The following is a 20,167-nucleotide window of genomic DNA, read 5'->3' as shown; positions in this document are numbered from 1 at the left end:
ATTTTGTTATTCAAAACAACCAAAACTTATAAATTACAAGAAATGCATTATAAGTTATATCATAGCTTTTTTTAGTCTCAATCCGTCTCATTGAATATTGATTATTGAAAATATTTTTAAATTAAAATATTATAATAAGCTATGGTTGTTAAAAAATATGGTTATACGAAAACACTCTTTAAAACATAAGTAAATAGTTTAAAATTTTTCATAAGGCTAATGTAAATTTTGGCGTTTTAAACACGTAGTTTCTAAAATGTGACAACTCTAATAACATATTATTTATTTACTGTTTTTTGAACGTCACTAGAAGATTAAAATTAAACATATTTATAAATATTTAAAAGTGGGTGTTAACTAGTTAAAAAGTAATTTTTTTTTTGAACTTTTTAACTTAACTAATTAAATTTTATCTATTATTTTGTTAACATTAGTTTGTTTGTGTATGTGTATCCTAATTAGAACATACACACTTAAGATATTTTAGAACATTTTTTACAATTATTTGTGTTAGAATGAACATGGTTTAAATGGAATTTACCCTATCCTAAATAATATATTTTTATAATAGTAAATATAAATATCCACATTTGAGGTGGGGATTAGGATTATTGAACTTGGGGAATAAGCTTCAGTAATTGCATTTATATGGCTCATTATAAATTAAGATACCGAAAATAAGAAAAACATTCTTTATGTGATTCTCTAACTAAATTTTTGGTTTTTTTCTAATAATAACTGTAGTTTTAAAGACAACAGTGTAACCAACACATAAATTTACAAAATAAACAAAAATCAATTTTGTTAACATTAATTTTTTTTCTTATTTAGTTTTAAAATTTTTAAAATGAATTCTCAGCCTTTCTTAGCAATACTGACCAATATAAATCGAATTCGCTGAAAAAATAATGAAGAACCAATAGAATTAACGAAATTTTTTTTAAAGCTGAGATATCCCTAGATAGGATTGTATTAAAACAAATTTTTGAAGACTTTTTTTTTATTATTATTTGAAGGGTGACTTCCAGAAATAATTAAGAGCACCGAAAATTCAAGTAGTCACTCCATGCCAAAATTTTAAATACGGCCCAAAAAACTAAGAAATAAAAAAGGAAGTACAAATATAAAATATCTCTTAGATAAATTACTTAATAAATAGTATTTAGTTAGAAAAAGGAATATGGCATTTCATAATGCATCTGTAATAATAAATTTTTAATTATTCAATAAATTTAAAATATTAAAAACTAATGTATTTTTTCATAAATTAATATATATTAAACAAAAAAATGATTAAAATTCCAAACAAATTAAATAAATATTTTAGCATTACAAAAAAATATGTTTACAAATATACTTGATCTGTTAAAAATTTAAACATATACTAGCTTTTTCTTCGTAGGGTTTTTTAAATATTAAAAAGTATATTTTTAAATTATTACATTTAAATAATTATTTGAGTTGAGGATGCTGTGTAGTGAGTAATGTTATATGAGCTGGCTACACTGTACGATCCCTTATGAGTTGCCGCGTGATGCGCTCAGTAGTTTCTTTGACCGGTGTCCTGTAACAACGGCATCTCTTAACAGTGTCTGTTCACCAGTCAGAGTTAGTACTACTTTTATTCGCGTCTTGAGAATTCCAATTCCATAGAGTCCACGTGACTCGTAGTTCGTTGAATCAGGTAGCCAGGTAAAAATTAAAAAATGAGTATACAGGCCGCCTTTATGGCGTTTCTGTTTTGTTTTCTGACACCTTCAGCTTTAGCAGGTAGCTGTTTAGAAGCCAATCTTTGTTGCCCTGGTCGTGATTCATCGTGTGTAGTTCAAAAAACTCCCATAAATGCCATTATTGAAGATCCTACTGACAAGCCATGCTATTGTGATCACGCGTGTCTTAAGCTTGGCGATTGTTGTTCCGACTTTAAACCAGCTTGTGGAGGTCAGTGAAACTTATTGTAATTAGTATATATTTATCATTTAGCAAATTTTTAATTGAATATTATTTGAACTTCCACTAAATTGTTTTTGGCCAAATTTAATTAATACCATAACAAAACATAAGACTCGGTCAGGGGCAGATTAGATATAAAAATTAACTTGTGGTAGAGAAAATTTATTTTAATTTTACAACTAAAATATATAAAACAAAATTAATCGAAGTTTTTTATGTTTGAAGTTCTTGTATAATACAACTGTCGTGAAATTTAATAATACGTTACCTAATTATAACAGTTATTTATTTTTTTACAAATATTTGATTGGATAATATCTGTAGTTACATTACAAGTTTTTCTAATGAAGAACGAATAACTAACAAAGTTGTTTCTATAATTTCAATATATCTTAAGAATTCTTTTTTTTATTATTATCATTTTTTTTATTAAATTTAAAATTCAGAAACTTTCGTGTAGTCTTCATTAAAATAAAAAATTCATGTTATTAGCTTATGTGTTTTATAAGTGTAGCTCATTTTATTTATTTTTGAATATTTTCTATTTTCATTTGATGCAAACACTATATTTAAATATAAAATACTGATGGCTTCACGTGTATTATTATAAGTTTCTTGGGAATTTCAACTTGTTTTGGGTATTATCGACAAATTTATTACATTGAATTACTTTTGCTACTACACACAGTGCTATTAATAACGCCAAGTGGTAATCGAAGGGAGGACTTTCCACGTAACTTTAAATTATTAGACACAATTCTTCAAAATAATTGTTTTTGTCCATTTGTTAGAATTTAGTCTGAAATCGTTTTCTCGTGAAACTTCTTCCGAACAATTCAACCATTAGCGTGACACGTGTATCGATGCACCATCTGGTAAACCGCATTAAACTTTCCTGGTAGTTAACTCATTAGCTGACATTTGGGTATGACTCAATGTGTGACGTTTCTTTAGTTTAATCTCGAAGGAATTTATACTGTTTTATCTGTTGCACCATCCCTCGCTAAAATTGTTATGATTCTTATTAAATATTTAGCTTTATTCGTTAAAAATTCCGCTAATATTGCCTACTTATATCAAAGAAAAATAGTAGCATTTGGCCTAAACCGTTGATGTTGTAAAAAAAAATAGATTAATCCTTATTAATTTACCTAAAGTAAAAATATTACGTTTTAACTGTCTACAATGAGAAGTCTGTTGTTAATTATTGTTACAATATGCATTACTATTAGTGCAATAATTTAATGTTAAGATCGTTATATTCCTTAAAAATAAAAATGTTATGCATTGTTTAAATCATTAGATGTTGGGTGATTACACTTTTTACGCGAATTAAATCTTATTTTCCTTACTTTAAAAAATAATCCTAGATAACAATACTTATATTTTTTTTGAATTTCGGGGAATGATTTTTAAACTCTACTATTATGCTAAAAATGTTTTTGAATTGAAGGCATAAGATTTTTTTTTTTTGTATAAAGTAGTATTATATGCAATTTTTGTCTGTTTAATGAGAAATTATTATTTAATTTTTTCTTTCTTAATTTTATAATCAATATAACAATGTAGAATTTTAATTTACTTTCTATAATTTAAATTTTAAGTTAACATTTATAAGTTGAGAAGTTGGATGTTCACCGTCTAATAAATAAATAAATCGTCGAGTTAAAAATATTCAACAAATTTTTTTTAAAGATTAAAAAATATTTTGTTTTAAAAATATTTCGAAATGGGGTCTGTTGTACACGTTTGTTAGATTAACAGAAAGGAGAAAAAAAATGTGTTCTTAACTAATAGGTTATGACAACCATGGATATCAGTATGTAGTGAATACATTTAAACGATTTGCAGATCTATGTTATTTAAATAAGTTGATCACCAAACGATTTCGAAAAGTAAATATATACTCCTATCAACATTTTAAAGGGTTTTTCTTGAGAAAGGAGGTAATTTTAAAGAAGGATGTTTGTATTAAAAATAAAAGGTATTTCAGCATCCCAAAGACGGAACCAAAAGAAACCTGCAATTTATTTCTAAAGTATGACAAATTTATTATACAAATATAATTTTATTATAAAACAGTAATTAAAACAGGCGCACAGAGAGCCACAGTGAAATTGACATGGAGATTTCCAATTGGCCATTTGAAAATTCACGTAGTTTTAGACTTTCATTTAAATTTTATATAGTAATGAGAAAATTTAAATTTTTAGAAGTAACTTGAATAATTTCCTCAGTGTTCATAGTTCTTTTGAATTGGTTATTTGCAAAGCATTTATTCATGAGCTCTATAAAATATAATTCATAGATATATTTTTTGAGATACGGTATTTTAGCTCAATACTACGAAATTTGAACTGCAATCTGTCGTCAGTGGCATTAATATTATTGTATTGTGTGAACTTCTAAAAATACCTGCTAAAAATAAAAATAAAAATAGTTGATTGATTTATGGACACATTTTTTTTCTGATATTTGCTTTAGTTTTAAATATCATCGAACATTTAAAGTTCAATAAACATTTAAAATATGTTTATCAATATATTTACAGTATTTTTTTTATTATAAATAATAATTTAAATAATTTAATAATTTATTATAATAATAATAAACAATTTATCAATTATTATGCATTTTAATTTAATTCGTAGTCATATCAAAAAATGTTATTGAAGTGAATTAATAATAATAGTTAAATTAATAATAATTTCCTGTTTATGACATTTTTGAATGCGAAATAAAAGTTTATATTGATTTTATATAACAGAATACTGTCTGATACGATAACCTTTCCATATTTTATCAAAGTTATACGAGTTAAGAACCTAATTTTAATGTGCAACTTATGAACGTAGCTAAACATAACTCACATAAAAAATGAATTAACCATATAATTTTTTATATAGACCAAGGGTTTATTTAAATAAGAGTTAGTAAACTTTGATTTCTATCTCTCTAACGATTCAAAAATGTTTTATTTTTCTATTTTTACGCTTTCCTAAAAAATGACTATATATGACTATCGTTTGTCTAGTTCTAAGGTATAGAAATAAAGATTTTTATATTAATTTCTCTGGATTGAATGTATACTCAAAGTTATTAGCACAATAATATTTAATTATGCAGTGTATAATATTAAAAACTATTTATGTAAGATTAGAGAGATGCAGACTGCAATTAAAAAATATATTATTTCAACTGAATTTTTCCTATATTATTGTATAACATTTTCCTAAATTAACACATTCTTCGGATTTGCCGATTCAGTGAAATATTGTGCTGAGTAGAGGTTTCAATATGATCTCTTACCGGTTCATCCCTTCAAAGAGCATTTTTTAATATAAAACCTTATTTAAAAAATTCACTTTTATTCGACTTCTTGAAATTTAAGATGTAAAGATTAATTTCTACAAGTTGAAATTTATTTTTAACACGCTTATATTAGTTTCACATGTATTATAACAATATAGTTTGAATATTACACAGGTTTAATATTCTCATCAAATTTTAATAGATAGATTTTTTTTTACAATAAATTTTAGATATATTTTATTCTTATATATATTAATTATGAAGCAGTTAAAATAAAAATGTAAATAAGTATAAGAATCAATATAAATAAATAAATATCATATAATTCTGTTTTTAATGTTTAAAACACAGACAGTTATCATAAGTCCAATTCCTTTTTATTTCATTATTTTAAATTTCTTGAGAAAAATTGATTTTATTTCAATAAAATACTAAATTATCTATTAACCACAATTACTAGACACTAACTTAACCTATTAAAAATAAAAACCGAAATTAATTATTAATTTAAAGTTACTCTATAAAGGACTCACGTTAAGATTGCGTAAAAAAAAATCTAACTAATAGGTTAAAAAATTAAACATTAGTGTTCGGATTTGCAAATTAAATTATAGTTTAATATCCAATATATATATTATATAACATTGTAGGTAACAATGTGACGGTGTTGTTGTGGTTTATGTAGTACGTTAATGACATTTGTGAAGAGTAGCATTAGATGCCTGTTCTATATTTCCCTCGTTAAATTAGCGAGATGAACCATTAATTGCTACCAGGCCACTATACACTTATTTTGATCTGTCCGACACATATTCATTAGAAGCATCACCACACTTATGTGACTTATTACTATACAGGGTGGCCCACCACTCACTAACAACTTAAATAACTTTTGATCCAGTTAATATTTTTAGTTGATTTTTTTTTTAAATAATAGTTATACGTTAGGTCTATAGCTATATCTCAATAATTAATTTTTTTACATTTTATTAAAAATATTAATTATTTTTAAATTTTAAATAAAATGTAAAAAAAAAATCTAAGATAGCTATTTTGTAGAGTAGAATTTAAGAAAAATTTTAGTAAAAAAATATCTTATTAATATTCAGTAGTAAATATTCTGTAGCGTTTTGAAGTTTGTGAAAATTTGAATTTTCATGTAATATTTTACGGTATTAAACATTGAAATATGTATTGAGAAAAGGACAGAAGAAAACGCTATCTTTTCATGATTACTGTGTACACATATGATGATAATGTGTATACATTACAAACTTGGCATTAATATCATGATAAGAAATTAGATAAGGCAATTATTACTTATCACTCTCATTCAAAAGTATATTGAAAAGATAGCGTTTTCTTCTGTCCTTTTCTCAATACGTATTTCAATGTTTAATACCGTAAAATAGTACATGAAAATTCAAATTTTCACAAACTTCAAAACGCTACAGAATATTTACTACTGAATATTAATAAGATATTTTTTTACTAAAATTTTTCTTAAATTCTACTCTACAAAATAGCTATCTTAGATTTTTTTTTTACATTTTATTTAAAATTTAAAAATAATTAATATTTTTAATAAAATGTAAAAAAATTAATTATTGATATATAGCTATAGACCTAACGTATAACTATTATTTAAAAAAAAAATCAACTAAAAATATTAACTGGATCAAAAGTTATTTAAGTTGTCAGTGAGTGGTGGGCCACCCTGTATAGATAAAAAGTGGCAGTTTTCAATTCAGGATTATTTTACCACTGAAATTCGAAATGGAGTTTATGAAGTTGCTCAATTTATTACTTAATTCTAAAGCGACATAAAGTAGAGTAGTTGTCTGAGATCTATTTAGCCGCATTTATTAATTTAAATATAAAGTACTATTAGTACTGATAAATTTAAATGTACTGATTAGTACATTTACTTGTGATTATACATTTGCTTTTTGGTTTCTGTTTATTGTTTTAAAATAACCCTTGGAGGTGCGATTGAGGATTAAAATGAGAGATAAAATCATTGATATTAACTCTATATTTACATAAGCTTATTTTAGACTTATTTCTTCACAATGAGTTTAAAGGGTAGGTATTTCTTCAATAAAAAGATACCTGTAATTTATCATGTCAAATTCAAGTAGGTGTGTATTTATTAACGATAATTAATCGTCCACGTCTCAAGAACACTCAAATTGATTACCTATCAAGTTATGTATTTTTTATTATTACTCCTTCCGCTTGGAGTTATCTCGTTAAAAATAAAATTTATTATAGCTTGTAAATAACCGTCGTATACAATGGAAGTAATTTTTAATGGATCTATATGAAATAGTTTGACCGTTAATTTTGCTTTACACATTATTGTTTAAGGGTAGAAGTGTTCGTATAATTTATAGGAAAAATAAGCATTCCTAATGCTTACTGTATTATATTGAAAATGATACCACAATTTTTTTTTATTTGTAACAGCTTTAATGAACGTGTTTATTTAAAATCAGCATAAGAAGCTTTAAGTGCGTTTTGTAATTTAATATTGTTAAGACATGCTAATTGTAGTTAGACCTCCCATAAAGAACCATACGGCAGTTTATGAGCCATACCGTAAACCATATATATTACAAAAAATTAGTAAAACTTCCAGCTATGAGATTCTGCAACTCAATCAGATATCAATAAAATTGTAATATTTATTTTAACGTTCTATGTACATTTAAGTATTAATTATTATTTTATATTAAGTGTGTAAGAGTATTGGTTGTTATGTTGGGACTATTGGTATCTCCCATCGTGAGAAGCTCATTAATAAAGTTGTATCTCTCTTTACCTAAGAAAATATTGAGGTTTATTCACAATTAAAATTTTATAATTATTAACCGACAAAAAAAAATGTGTTTAAAGAGTAATATAAAAAGTAAAACTTACATTAGTATGTATTGTTGTTTGGGCTCCACTAAGAATGGTATATCTCTAATAATGAAGCAGGTATATCGTTGGATTCAAATGTTTAATTCAGTTTAACTACATAAAGTTCTATTTAATTTTATGTAAATGCACTAGACACTTGTATATACTACGTTTGGCTATTAAAGCAATTTCCGTAGAATAGATTTCCTATTTAAGAATAGAATTTCTAACAGTTTAATTTTAAGTCAAAAGTTACACGGAATTGATTTAACTACATCACAATTGAATGTTTACTAAATGCTTGAGTTTATTGAAAGATATTAAACACTGACATTCAAAGGATTTTCGCTTTGATCAACTTTTCAGTCGGTTGCTTCAGCGATTTTTTTTTTTTACTCTTATGTTAGGGCTAACAAACGAAAAATAAAATAAAAATTGTTAAAAGTTTTCCTATATACCGAACGTGTCGCTTTATCGAACACCGACTCAAAGTAACTATTGTCGTCTAGACTTTGATGTACCCTTATAAATAAGATTCTCCATTCGTTGATTCGAATTAATCGAAATAAGTTTTATGTTCGCTTTAGACATTACATAAAGGCCTACCACACGGCCTATATGTGTTCACGTCGGCTTCTTTTTCAAACAACCGATAAATCCACATTTTATTGCGCATAACAATGTACACAGTGAGGCGGACACACACAACGGATTCTCTAATAGTGACCATAGCCCTGCACACTAATCGACAGCAGCTCAACACATTGTTTCTGCACAATACCCGTATTCTGCTATTATTACACTCGGTGCTCGTCTCTTGCTGCTTATTGTTTCTATGTACATGACCGTATTGTCTGTTTTATCCATGTCCTAGTTGTTCTTTGATGTAGCGGTCCGTTTCTCATTGTTTTCGATGGCTTTACTTTTATTTTCAACACACCATAGTCGCCGCCAGAACGAAACACCAACAATTTTTTTCACCCCACGCACACAATTATGTTCATGCTTATAAATGCCTTTCAAAATACGATGACGGTACAAGAGAAGGGTTGCTAGCGAAGGAATTAATATTTAGATGCGCTGGGACTTGGTAATTCATGAACGTGACTTCTATGAATGAGTGTGGGAATTGGGGATGAAAAAAAAAACTCTTACAACAAGTCATTTTGATATTTTATGTACACGTTTCTGTTTAAAATAGTCATATTTTTGATAATTGTGGCTAATGCCACAGGGAACTTTTATTTAATAATCAGTTATATAACAATAATAACAATACACGAAGTTGTCTGTCTCGTTTGGTTGGTAGTGACGTGAGTTGGTAGTTTTATGTTTTTTAAATATGCCAATGTTGATTGTTTATTGATTTACCACTTTACAATGTATAACAGAAAGACGTTTTAATATACTCTTTCGCGTACTACTGTTATTTTGTAATGTAAATTGTGTGTTTTTGGTAAACACTGTTTATTAATTATAACCAATGAACATTTTGAAATTTTAAAACAACTGTGAATTATATTATACCCCAAACACTAGTCAAAATCAGACACTCTTGTTGTATTATACATTTAGATATAAATTTATTCGTTTTTTCTGACAGACATTCGGTTTTTATTCGGTTTCAACGAGAAATTCAGGCGTCTTTATATAGCGTTCAAAATTGATTTTTTTATAAAATTGAATTGAGGATTGGTTTTACAATTATAATTTTTTAAACGCCACATGCACACTCTATTCGTATATTTGATTAAAACATAATTGTATATAAAATTATATACATTTTGAATGGAATTATGTTTAAAGGACATTTACGTTCCATACTATTAACCTTCATCGACAATATAATTTGTGTATTACATTAGCGCTGTATCAATTCAAATCTAAGTAGGTCGAAGAGGATTTTAAAGGTCTCTAAAGTGAGATCTAAATGAATTTGCTTACAGTGTTGGAACTATTAACAAACAGAATAAACCATGAGATTTAGTCTTGATATTTCATTTTAAGCTTTTGTAAAAAGGACCGTAATAATTGGAATGACTTAATGTCACCATAGGTACAAATGTTATTCATAGTGTAACAACCAAATATTTTATCTGGTTATTTTCATTTAAAAATAAAACTATTTTTAAATCATATTTTGTAACAATTAAACATATATATATTTTTTAAATTGTAAAAACATTAAAATTATACAGATTACAGGTATATCACATATTTATTTTACAGCAGCATTGCCGGCGTTATAATTTTTGTAGCCCTAAGTAATTAAAAATGTGAGATCTAAAACCAATAAATTATTTACAGAGTTAACTTTTTTTAATCCACTCTTTACGCCAAGTTTTAGTCAAATAACTATATTTCATGTTTTTCAATCCATCGCACTTTTAATCAGCATACTTATTGAAATAAGATTAAAAAGTTTTAAACTTACAAAAAAATAATTTTTAATGTTAAAACAAATTGAACTTTTACTAAAAACTGTTATGTTTGAGTAACAAACGCGTTACCCTAAGTATATTCAATTTTAATCTATTGCAAATCGACAACTTTATAAAGTAATACCAACACGATAGTACATCAAAAATTACATTAATCGTTTTATTTGGTAAAAACGGTAAATCATTTTTTATTCATCATTTTATTGCTACAATAGTTAAGTAGATAATGGGTCATCACCGCTTGGGAATTGTGTGACACAGTGGTTAGAGTATAAATTATTTATATAATTCCAGAGTTTATCACGATAATGTTAAATGTATTAACACAAATGGCGATGGGAGTCTTTGTTCGTAATCATCTTGGTCTAAACGATACCAAGTTGCCTATTTATGCCTCGTAAATATGTGTGTTTTATTATTAATAATACTCATGTAATGCAATATTTAAAACCATTATGTGTTTTTTTTTTTAGTTATTGAATCTGTTATTTAAATTTTAACCATATAAATTAATAACGTAGCGTATCAGAAAGTGTAATCTGAGTACACGATGAGAACCGAACCTATACAATGTTCAACAACGTCAAGTGTACTAGGTACATTCTGAGATCACATATATGCGTCTGTTATCGAGGGGTATATTTGTGTCAGTCCCATCAAAAACAGTCAGGTCGAAAAATATATTGACCGAGTCGGTGTAGACAATACAACAATTTATAAATAAGTAGAGACCACCGAGCAATTGACTTTATTAAATATTCATGAAGTCAACTTTAAAAAAAAGTAGTATAGGTATTATTTTGACAAATTTAATGTTTCCTTGAATGATTTTCATTTTTATCTACCTGCTTTATTTATACTGTAATATTTTAAGTTGAATTTAGATATTCATGTTTCTAGTATAATAAAATTATGATATTTGAGATGTTCAAGAAACATCCAGTTTTTATAAATAAGTTAAAGTAAATGTGTGAGTTAATATTTAAGTATTTTTAAAGGTTCTAACAAAAAAAACTTTAACTATTATCCTATTTGTCTGTTTTTGTAGTTACACTTGATTTTTATTTATTTATTGTTAGATTTCATGAATATTAATACGATTGAAATTAATAAAATTATTTTATGGTTTCATGAAAATGGGAGTTAATAAGAAATAATTTTAATGTTTTGGCTTATTTCTGCATTACAATATTAAAATAAAATAAAAAAATTCATGAGTTAGGTTTAACATTTATTGTAAAACGTGAGCTACATCAATAAAAGTTATATCTATTTGATATATGATACGTAATATTTAATAATCATAATCATAAAGATTTTATTAAAAGATATTTTAATAATTATGTTTATGTATTATAATTAAATTCCTTAGTGTATTGGAATGTTGTAACAACTTTATTGATAAAATAAATTCAAAACTCACGTTTTAAAATTTATGTTCAATAAACATTATTGAAATAATATTGTAACTCGTATATAAATATACAAAACATACACAGTTTTTAACTAACTTATGAAAACTAAAATATCTTCATAATTTCTATGTTTGTATACTGTTCTGTCATCGTCGAATTTTGTTGTTACTTTGCAAAGTGAGTAGTAAATTTTATTTATAAAAAAACAGCTTAACGGGGACGTGGCATAGTTGGGTCCAGTATAGATGATATCTCACAGTAATTAAAATCACTATCATAAAAAACGCTTCGATGCAAATCTGTAGATAGTATTTAATTTTAAAAAAATTGATGGATTATTCCAAAAGCTACATGATATTCTATTTTTTATTTACATCCCGATTACAAGTTTTGTGATTTATAATTGTAATATATGAATAAATATATTTGTAATACATAAATATTTAAAGGAAAATAGTTTTATTTAAAAAAAAGTATGTCGAATGAAAAAGGTTTATAAATAGTATTTATCATAAAAAATTGTATTGATCCATACATTTTTCAAAAAGTTATAGCGTTATAAAGTTAAAAATATAAAAAAGAATTTTTTTACGAAAATCGTATTTTTTTTTATTAACTTTGATGTCTGTTTTCACCGTGAAGACAAAATAAAGTCCATTAGCTTTAATTTAAGATATATATAAAATTTTCAGATTTTCCGGAACACTTTCAAAAGTTAAGTTGAAATAGTTGTCATTTTGAATCTCCCCTGTGGGTAGGTAAAGGGTCAAATTTCTAAAAATAAAATATACAAAATGAATGGTACATGCCTCATGTATCTAAAAAAAAAATTATATCGATTTTGTCATTTTTAAAAAAATATGGCAATTTTAAGAAAAAAAAAATTTTAAAAATGTCTAAAATTTTTATATTTGTAATTTTTTTAAAGATTTTCCTCATTTACGGGGAATGAGGGAAATTTTTTCAATTTTTGAATTGAAAAAAAGTAAAATTAATACCTTCTCATCGAAGCTAATGAAAACAAATATGATACTAAAATTGAATAAAAAAAATAATTTTTTTGATTCAATTATCAACTAATCTTATTTATTTCATTTAAAAATGTTATCCAAAAATGAATTAAAAAATAAATAAAATAGAAAGATAAAAGATTTATACCACATATTATTTAAACGAAATCATCGAAGATTAAAAGATGATCCCTTTGATAATTATGTTGATAATGATAATTTATTAACATATTTATTGCTTTATATTTTATTAAAGTCTGTCAATTAAGAACATGCTTAATAATAATGAAAAACATAATTTTTCGGGGTTTTCACAATACATACAATAGGCCATCTGTAAGGTGCTTAGTCCCTCTCAAATTCTACCACAGCTCGTCAAATAATTATAAAATTATTATGTAAACTTAAATAGAAATATTTTTAAACTTTTAAAAAATTAAGTAAAATACCCTCGCCATTTTATTCGAATTCTAATGACTATTAAAAATATATAATATATTTTTGGAGAATTATTGCTAATAATTCTATTATTATTAACTTTTAATAATTCTTATAATTCTATTATACTATTAACTAGTAGAAAGATTATTTTTCAAAAAAAAAATATAAAACGTTAATGAACAAAAGCCATTCTTAATGGGAAAAATTGCAAGTTTTTAAATAAAGTATTTTTACGTTTTTTTTTTTTTTTTTTATCAAAATCTACTTGTTTTATTTCAAATTTTTTTTACTTCCTGTTTTTAACTTTTATATGTTGTCATTATTTTTACATTCTTGAATACAACGTAGAAAGAAGTGTAAAACGTATCACTTTTTTATTCTATAATTCTTTTAATTTATTAATTGTTCATTGAATACTTATTTCTAAGTTTCGGTAGGTAACCCTGAGATCAATAGATTTGGTAACATGCGTCTATTTTTGTATTAAATAAGTTATATAAGCCTTAATAATATTTATTTATTTCAGTGATTTCTCAAGAATTAAAAAATAATAATTTAAATAAAAAGTGTAAAATTTATTTTGCACATTATTATTTATAACAAAATAAACATTGTATTTATTTTTCTATGGTTATTACTTTAAGTTTATTATTTTTTTAATGATACACATTATTTAATGTATAACAAATAAAATATTTTAAAAGTAATGACATTCTGCGTTATTTTGTATCCCTCGGAGATTAATTTTAATTAAGGTCAAAATCATATAAAGTTCATATAAAAGTTTTTAAGGCTCTAAGTTTAATTTCAAAAGTGTTAAAAATCTATATGAACTCTTAATATTATTATTTAAATATTCCACATCATAAATATTTTTTTCATTTTGCATTATTTTATATAAATTTTCAACTACTAAGATTTAGATTTTGTCAAATGTGATGCTCTAGATATTAGCTATTTTTTAAAAGAATACTATATCAGCTTATTCAAAATTATCACCATGATTTTTATCAATAATAAATTAAATGGAGAAATTTTGTGAGAGGTGGTCAAGTTGAATTTAGCGGTATTCATTTCTCTATAGTTAGTTCAATATTCAATAGTTTAATTATTTATTTGATTTTAAAAGATCTATTTACAATAAGCACTTTAAAAATATCATTGTACCAGTTTACTGAAAAATCACCATTTTTGACTTGACCATCTTCCTTCAAAAACTAATCAAATATCAACATTTTGTGATAACTAATAGTGGTAATGTGGTAGGAGTAATTTTACATTTCACTTGAAATGTGATTATGTAAATTTTTATTTTACTTATCAATTTATCATACAGATAATGATACTTTTAGTTTCCCAGTGATGTTTAAATTTAAGAAGCCATATAACTGTTTATATTCTAAAAGTTAAATATGATGAAAAAAAAAAATTAATCAAAGACTGAAATTACTCTTTATTTTTAAATATTTTTGTTTATTATTCATTAAAGTAGAAGTTAAACAAACATCATTGAGTTCCTGTTACTTTTTGGTTACTTTCTAAAGCAGTTAATTATGATTAAATTTGATAAAAGCGCATAATGATACGGCTCGTGAAATATGTTCTCTATATGTAAATAACAATAATATTATAAATTATTGTGTACGACGATGAAGTACGAAAATTTGCATTTATATAGATTATAAAATATGACATGCGTTGATATAATATTTCGCCGCGAGTATAAAAACCAAATAGCTCGAGGCCTTAAGTTGTAAACTAATTTAATATGAGTGCATATGTAAGCAATACACATCTACATAATACTACAATATCTAGTTTGAAAAATAATGATTTTATGGAGTCTATTAAAATGGAAAAATGCTTTTACATTGATCCAATAATTCAGAATGACGAAACCTATTTGTCACTGTGTTATGTATCAACGGTAAACATATGACCATAAAACTATATGGTGTGTAAAAGTTCAGACGCTACTTATATTAAAATTATCAATGCGCTTTGGCGAAAATATCTCCTTACAAGTGCTACGATAAATGTATTTATTGTTATGTTTATACATATATTGCTTACAATACTATTATACAATTTTGCAATGACCAATAAAACAACTGTCATATAAAACTGTTTTAGCGTTTCGTTTATATTGCCCATTTACTGTCAACGCTATGTCACGAAATGGCCAAGTAAGGAACTCGGTGGTTGCTGTTTTCTGGTGATTTATATATTGCTAATTATTCTTGTTTTCGTTTCATTCGAGATATTACCAAACGTACTAGCAATAACGCTTAAAAAACAAAAGTTCTTCGTTGGTATTATTCATGTCTACGTCAACTTCCTTTTTTTAACTCTTTAAACTTCTATTTTTTCTTTGTTAGCCGTCTTTAATCAATGAAGCTGATAAGAAAAAGTGAAAACCTGTGCTTTTAAGTTAAAATCAACTTTATTATGTACGGCTTCGTAGGCTATATCTTTCTCATGTTATCTAACTAATTAAGATTTCAAAGTCTCGAGATTAATTTTAAAATGTTTTATAAATAAAACAAATTAAAATTATCGTTTTCAACGCATATTTATCATCGTAAGTTTATGATTTATATTTTGTTTCAAAGAAAAAAAATATTTTTACATTTATTTATGGCTGAAATATTTATTTCGGTGTTCAATATTTTATGAAGAAAATAACGAAAAATAGATGTTTAATATCTCTTGAGAAAATGTACTTTCAAAAAATTTTGTCCATTACAGGTATTGTTTTACTTTTTATTTTAGAAAAAAACATATTGGCATTTAATATTATATTTTAATACTACTGCAGTATTTTTAATCGACTTCAAAAAAGGAGGTAATATCAATTCAATTGTATTTTTATTTATGTTTTTATCTTAGAACTCCGTAAATTATAAACCTATTTAGAAAATTGTTTTTTTATTGTACAAACTTTGGAAAATGTGCTTTTCAATTTAAAAGCTTATTTAAATAATTAAAAATTATTTTTTCTTTTCTAAATTTTAACTGTTAAGATTAGAGAAAAAACAGTGTTATGTTAATTAATACAATAATGTTTATAAAGATTAATGACTCAATTATTTGTACTTGTCAGTACACTTGACCATGTTTGTAATTTAAAAGTGTTGATAATTCAAAATGTTAATTATATAGAGTGTTCAGTAAGTAAGGAAACAGGTCAATTGTTATAAACATTGAGAACAATAGATATCTGATTCCTTACTTACTGAACACTTTATATATCTTTATGAATATTCTTAAAAATTATATGTATTGAAAAGTATATAAAATTAAAATTATTATTGTTATTGAAAACTAAAATAATTACATCAAATAAAAATGTGTCAATATTTAATTTGTCTTTTTCTAATAATGGTCACAAGGCTGTAGATAATAGGATCCCTTTTCTTTCATTGTTCGTCTTTTTCGATAACTGAGAAGAGATAAAAAATAATCAAAGGAATGCTTGAAGGATTGGTCACGTGTGTTCTTGAGATGCAATGGAGAAATAAGGATGACGAAGAAAGATGCATGTGAAGAATGGATGTACTATGTGATACACAGTATACTCTGTTTATGTGATGCCGGAGGACTATGCTTACGGATAACCGAAACTTAATAAGGGTTTGGCATTTTAGACAGATTGGTGGCAATTTAAAGGTCCTTCTATTTCATTTCCTACCGTCTACTAGATTCTTTTAATTCAGCTATCCTTTTTATTTTCCACAAATTCTTCACTCAATTAAACGAACACTACTCCATATAAAATAAATTACTGGTATTCACAAATGAAATAAACGACTATTTGGAAGTGTTGCCAGTGGTCAATTGAAAAAAACTAAAACTAAATAAAAAATATTAGGTTAATAAAAAAAAAATTAAAATAATTTTCTATTATTTATCTGAGTAATATTTAGTTTAAATCTGAAGCATGATGATAGTACATATGTGCGTTTTTTTAATTTCAAATAATAATTTTCATTAATATTTATTCCATTTAAATTTATGTCTTTTTTTAGGTTAGTCGTATTAAATAAAAATTACTTGCATATTAAATAATTACATATAAATAATTTTTAAGGCCTGATTTATTGTATAAGTTTTTTTTTTTAGCAAATGATTTCCCATAATTAATAAAATATCTATTTCTCATGAAACTTAACTCTAAATAAGGGTTCATCGAAAGATATAAATTTAGTCATTTATCGCACTGTGAATACTGTAGTGTAATAACTCAAAGTATATCATATACATGAAACGGTTGTGTTATCATTTCCTGTTATTAATAAACAATATTCTTTAGTATTTTATATTTACGACATAGTTGGCTATTGCATTTTTAAGGAATTTTTACCATAGAAAAACATATAAACAAGTAACTCAAAATTTGTCAATTTTAAATTGCTACGCTAGCGTACTTGTAGTGCGTATTCACTTTATATTATAAATACTTAAATGAGGCAAGTACATGATCGAAAAAGGAAAATCTCATGTGGAGTTCTTTGAACCGGCTTTAAAGACCAAGTTTCTGAAAAGGTAAAGGAATTCTATCGGGTTTTAGTTTCTTTCTTACGTATCTCAGCTAAATGAATTTTTCTCTTTCTAACCTGCAACAAGGTCGTAATCAGTCACGGACCGAATAATACACTGCAGTCTTCTCTAACATGTCACGATCAAACGTTGTACCTCGTGCAATCATCGTTTCCCTGATATTATGGACTCGCATTTGTTTGTCGTATTATCCACATGAGTTGTACGTACACACATTATTGAATACTACAACTCGAATAATTGTTATGCACCTGATCATATCGTAAATAGAAACCATGAAACAATTTTATCTGATAAAAGTGAAAGGCTATTAAAAATAATGGCGAAATGGTGAACAAAAATGTTATCATTTAAGTGTTAAACCGCCAATTGAACTGTAGAAAGGTGTTCGTTTGTTTAAACGCTGTGGTTGAATATTTGCCACAAATAAAAAAGTAAATGCGATGAGAACAACAAAAACGTCCACACGTTTTTGATTTATCTTCACACTAAGAACAACATAGAGGTCCGGAACAAGTTGTAATATTGTTCTGGATTACAAAAATTATATAAGTATATGCACAAACACGCTGCATCTGGGGAGACGTGCCAATCACTTATTTTTTTTAATACTTTGTATGTATTTTACAATGGAGATTGTTCTCATAATAAATAGTTTTCATGTTCTTAGTGCGATTTTTTGAAGTTAAAGAATCTATAGTTAATATTTGTTTTCGTTACTTCATTAGAAATTGGAAATATCAGAATTAAATGAAAACGATATGGACTAAAACTGAATAATTGAGTAATGTTGAAAATTAAATGTTTTTTTTTTTTTAATACTTATTGCGTATATGTTTTATTGGTTTTTAAACGATGTACAATTATTTAATATTCATTTACAAATGTTACTACTCTATTAACTTAATTATTTAGATATTTAGATTTAAATAACTTTCTTTGTAATTGAGGACTGATATTTACCGTCACGGGTAAATATGCAATTTATAATTGTCAATTTAAATGAGAAGAATTTAAACTAAATCGTTTTAAACATTTCCCGAAAGTTTAAAGCAGATTACGTGAATTCATTATGAAGGTTAACAAAAACAAATTTCGACTAAAGACTGATTTCTTATGATAATAGCTCCAAGTATAATTTAATAATGACGAGGTGCTTTTAGTAGCAGTGTATTTAACAAAGTAATTTACAATGTTGCGAAAAACGACACCATTATAAAAACATTATTCTTTATTTCGACACGTGTTTCAAATAAATTTAAGTATTTCAATAAATCCTCAAAAGATTTGTTATACACTACACTTTTAAAGTAAGACTCCCCTTCCCAGTATTATCTTAAACACAGCATTGGATTTTTTGCTTATGTATTCAGCACATAAATTTATCTGTCCATATGTGTTTTCCGAGGATTTCAGCATACCAAGGTGATATATATGACTTCGGTGGTAAAATATGTGTGTGATGTATATAATACAAAGAAATCTACCATGTATTTATAAAAAATTGTTTTCATAGTGAAATTTCGTGGTTACGTTGTATTTTCTAGACAAAAAATTTACCAAATCACAATAATCAAACAACTTTGTTTAATATTGTTCAGATTTTATATTAACATTATTATTGTAATGTTTTTATACACAATATTTATTTTTATATGAAAAACAACTAATTATCTTTAATTTAATTTTTTGTGTATAGGGTATATGAGGGAGAATTAAAGTTGTAGTTTAGTGTATTTATATTTACATAACTTGGTAAAAGTTCAAGATGGAGACACCTCAAAAAAACTTTAAAGTATCAAGATCTTAAATTACAGGGTAGTAGATTAACTATGACTCACGGAATGTTTTATTAGTAGTTAATAGTACTTTACATTCTATAATTTCCAGAAAACAATTTGGTCCTACCCATCTATTTTCCTTTAAAATACTTAAGTCAAAGACTGGAGGTTTTTGAATGAGTCGCAATACTCTTCCCGCTTTGTTATAGAAATGCTAATACCTTTTAAAATACTACTCCAAAAGTTATCATTAGCCATATAACTATATATATATATATACTATTACTATAGTAGATAGATTATTTTCTAGTCTGTTATGTGGTTAAGAATATATATGTTTCCATTTAAAA

At 25.4% G+C, this 20,167-nt stretch overlaps 1 protein-coding gene across 1 annotated transcript in view; it reads left to right on the top strand.

The window, feature by feature from the left end:
• The first annotated feature begins 1,549 nt into the window (after positions 1–1,549).
• Positions 1,550–20,167, top strand: part of LOC126894012 (somatomedin-B and thrombospondin type-1 domain-containing protein) — a 44,311-nt gene continuing 25,693 nt past the window's right edge. Inside the window, exon 1 of the mRNA XM_050664635.1 lies at positions 1,550–1,941. Coding sequence (XP_050520592.1) covers positions 1,707–1,941 — 235 coding nt within the window. The 5' untranslated portion in view covers positions 1,550–1,706. The remainder of the gene's footprint in view (positions 1,942–20,167) is intronic.

The sequence above is a fragment of the Daktulosphaira vitifoliae genome, unplaced genomic scaffold (genome assembly GCF_025091365.1).
Source record: "Daktulosphaira vitifoliae isolate Bord-2020 unplaced genomic scaffold, ASM2509136v1 Scaffold_1, whole genome shotgun sequence".
Taxonomy (NCBI): Eukaryota; Metazoa; Arthropoda; class Insecta; order Hemiptera; family Phylloxeridae; genus Daktulosphaira; species Daktulosphaira vitifoliae.
The sequence above is the reverse complement of the archived record's forward strand: the minus strand, read 5'-3'. Positions and strand labels throughout refer to the sequence as shown.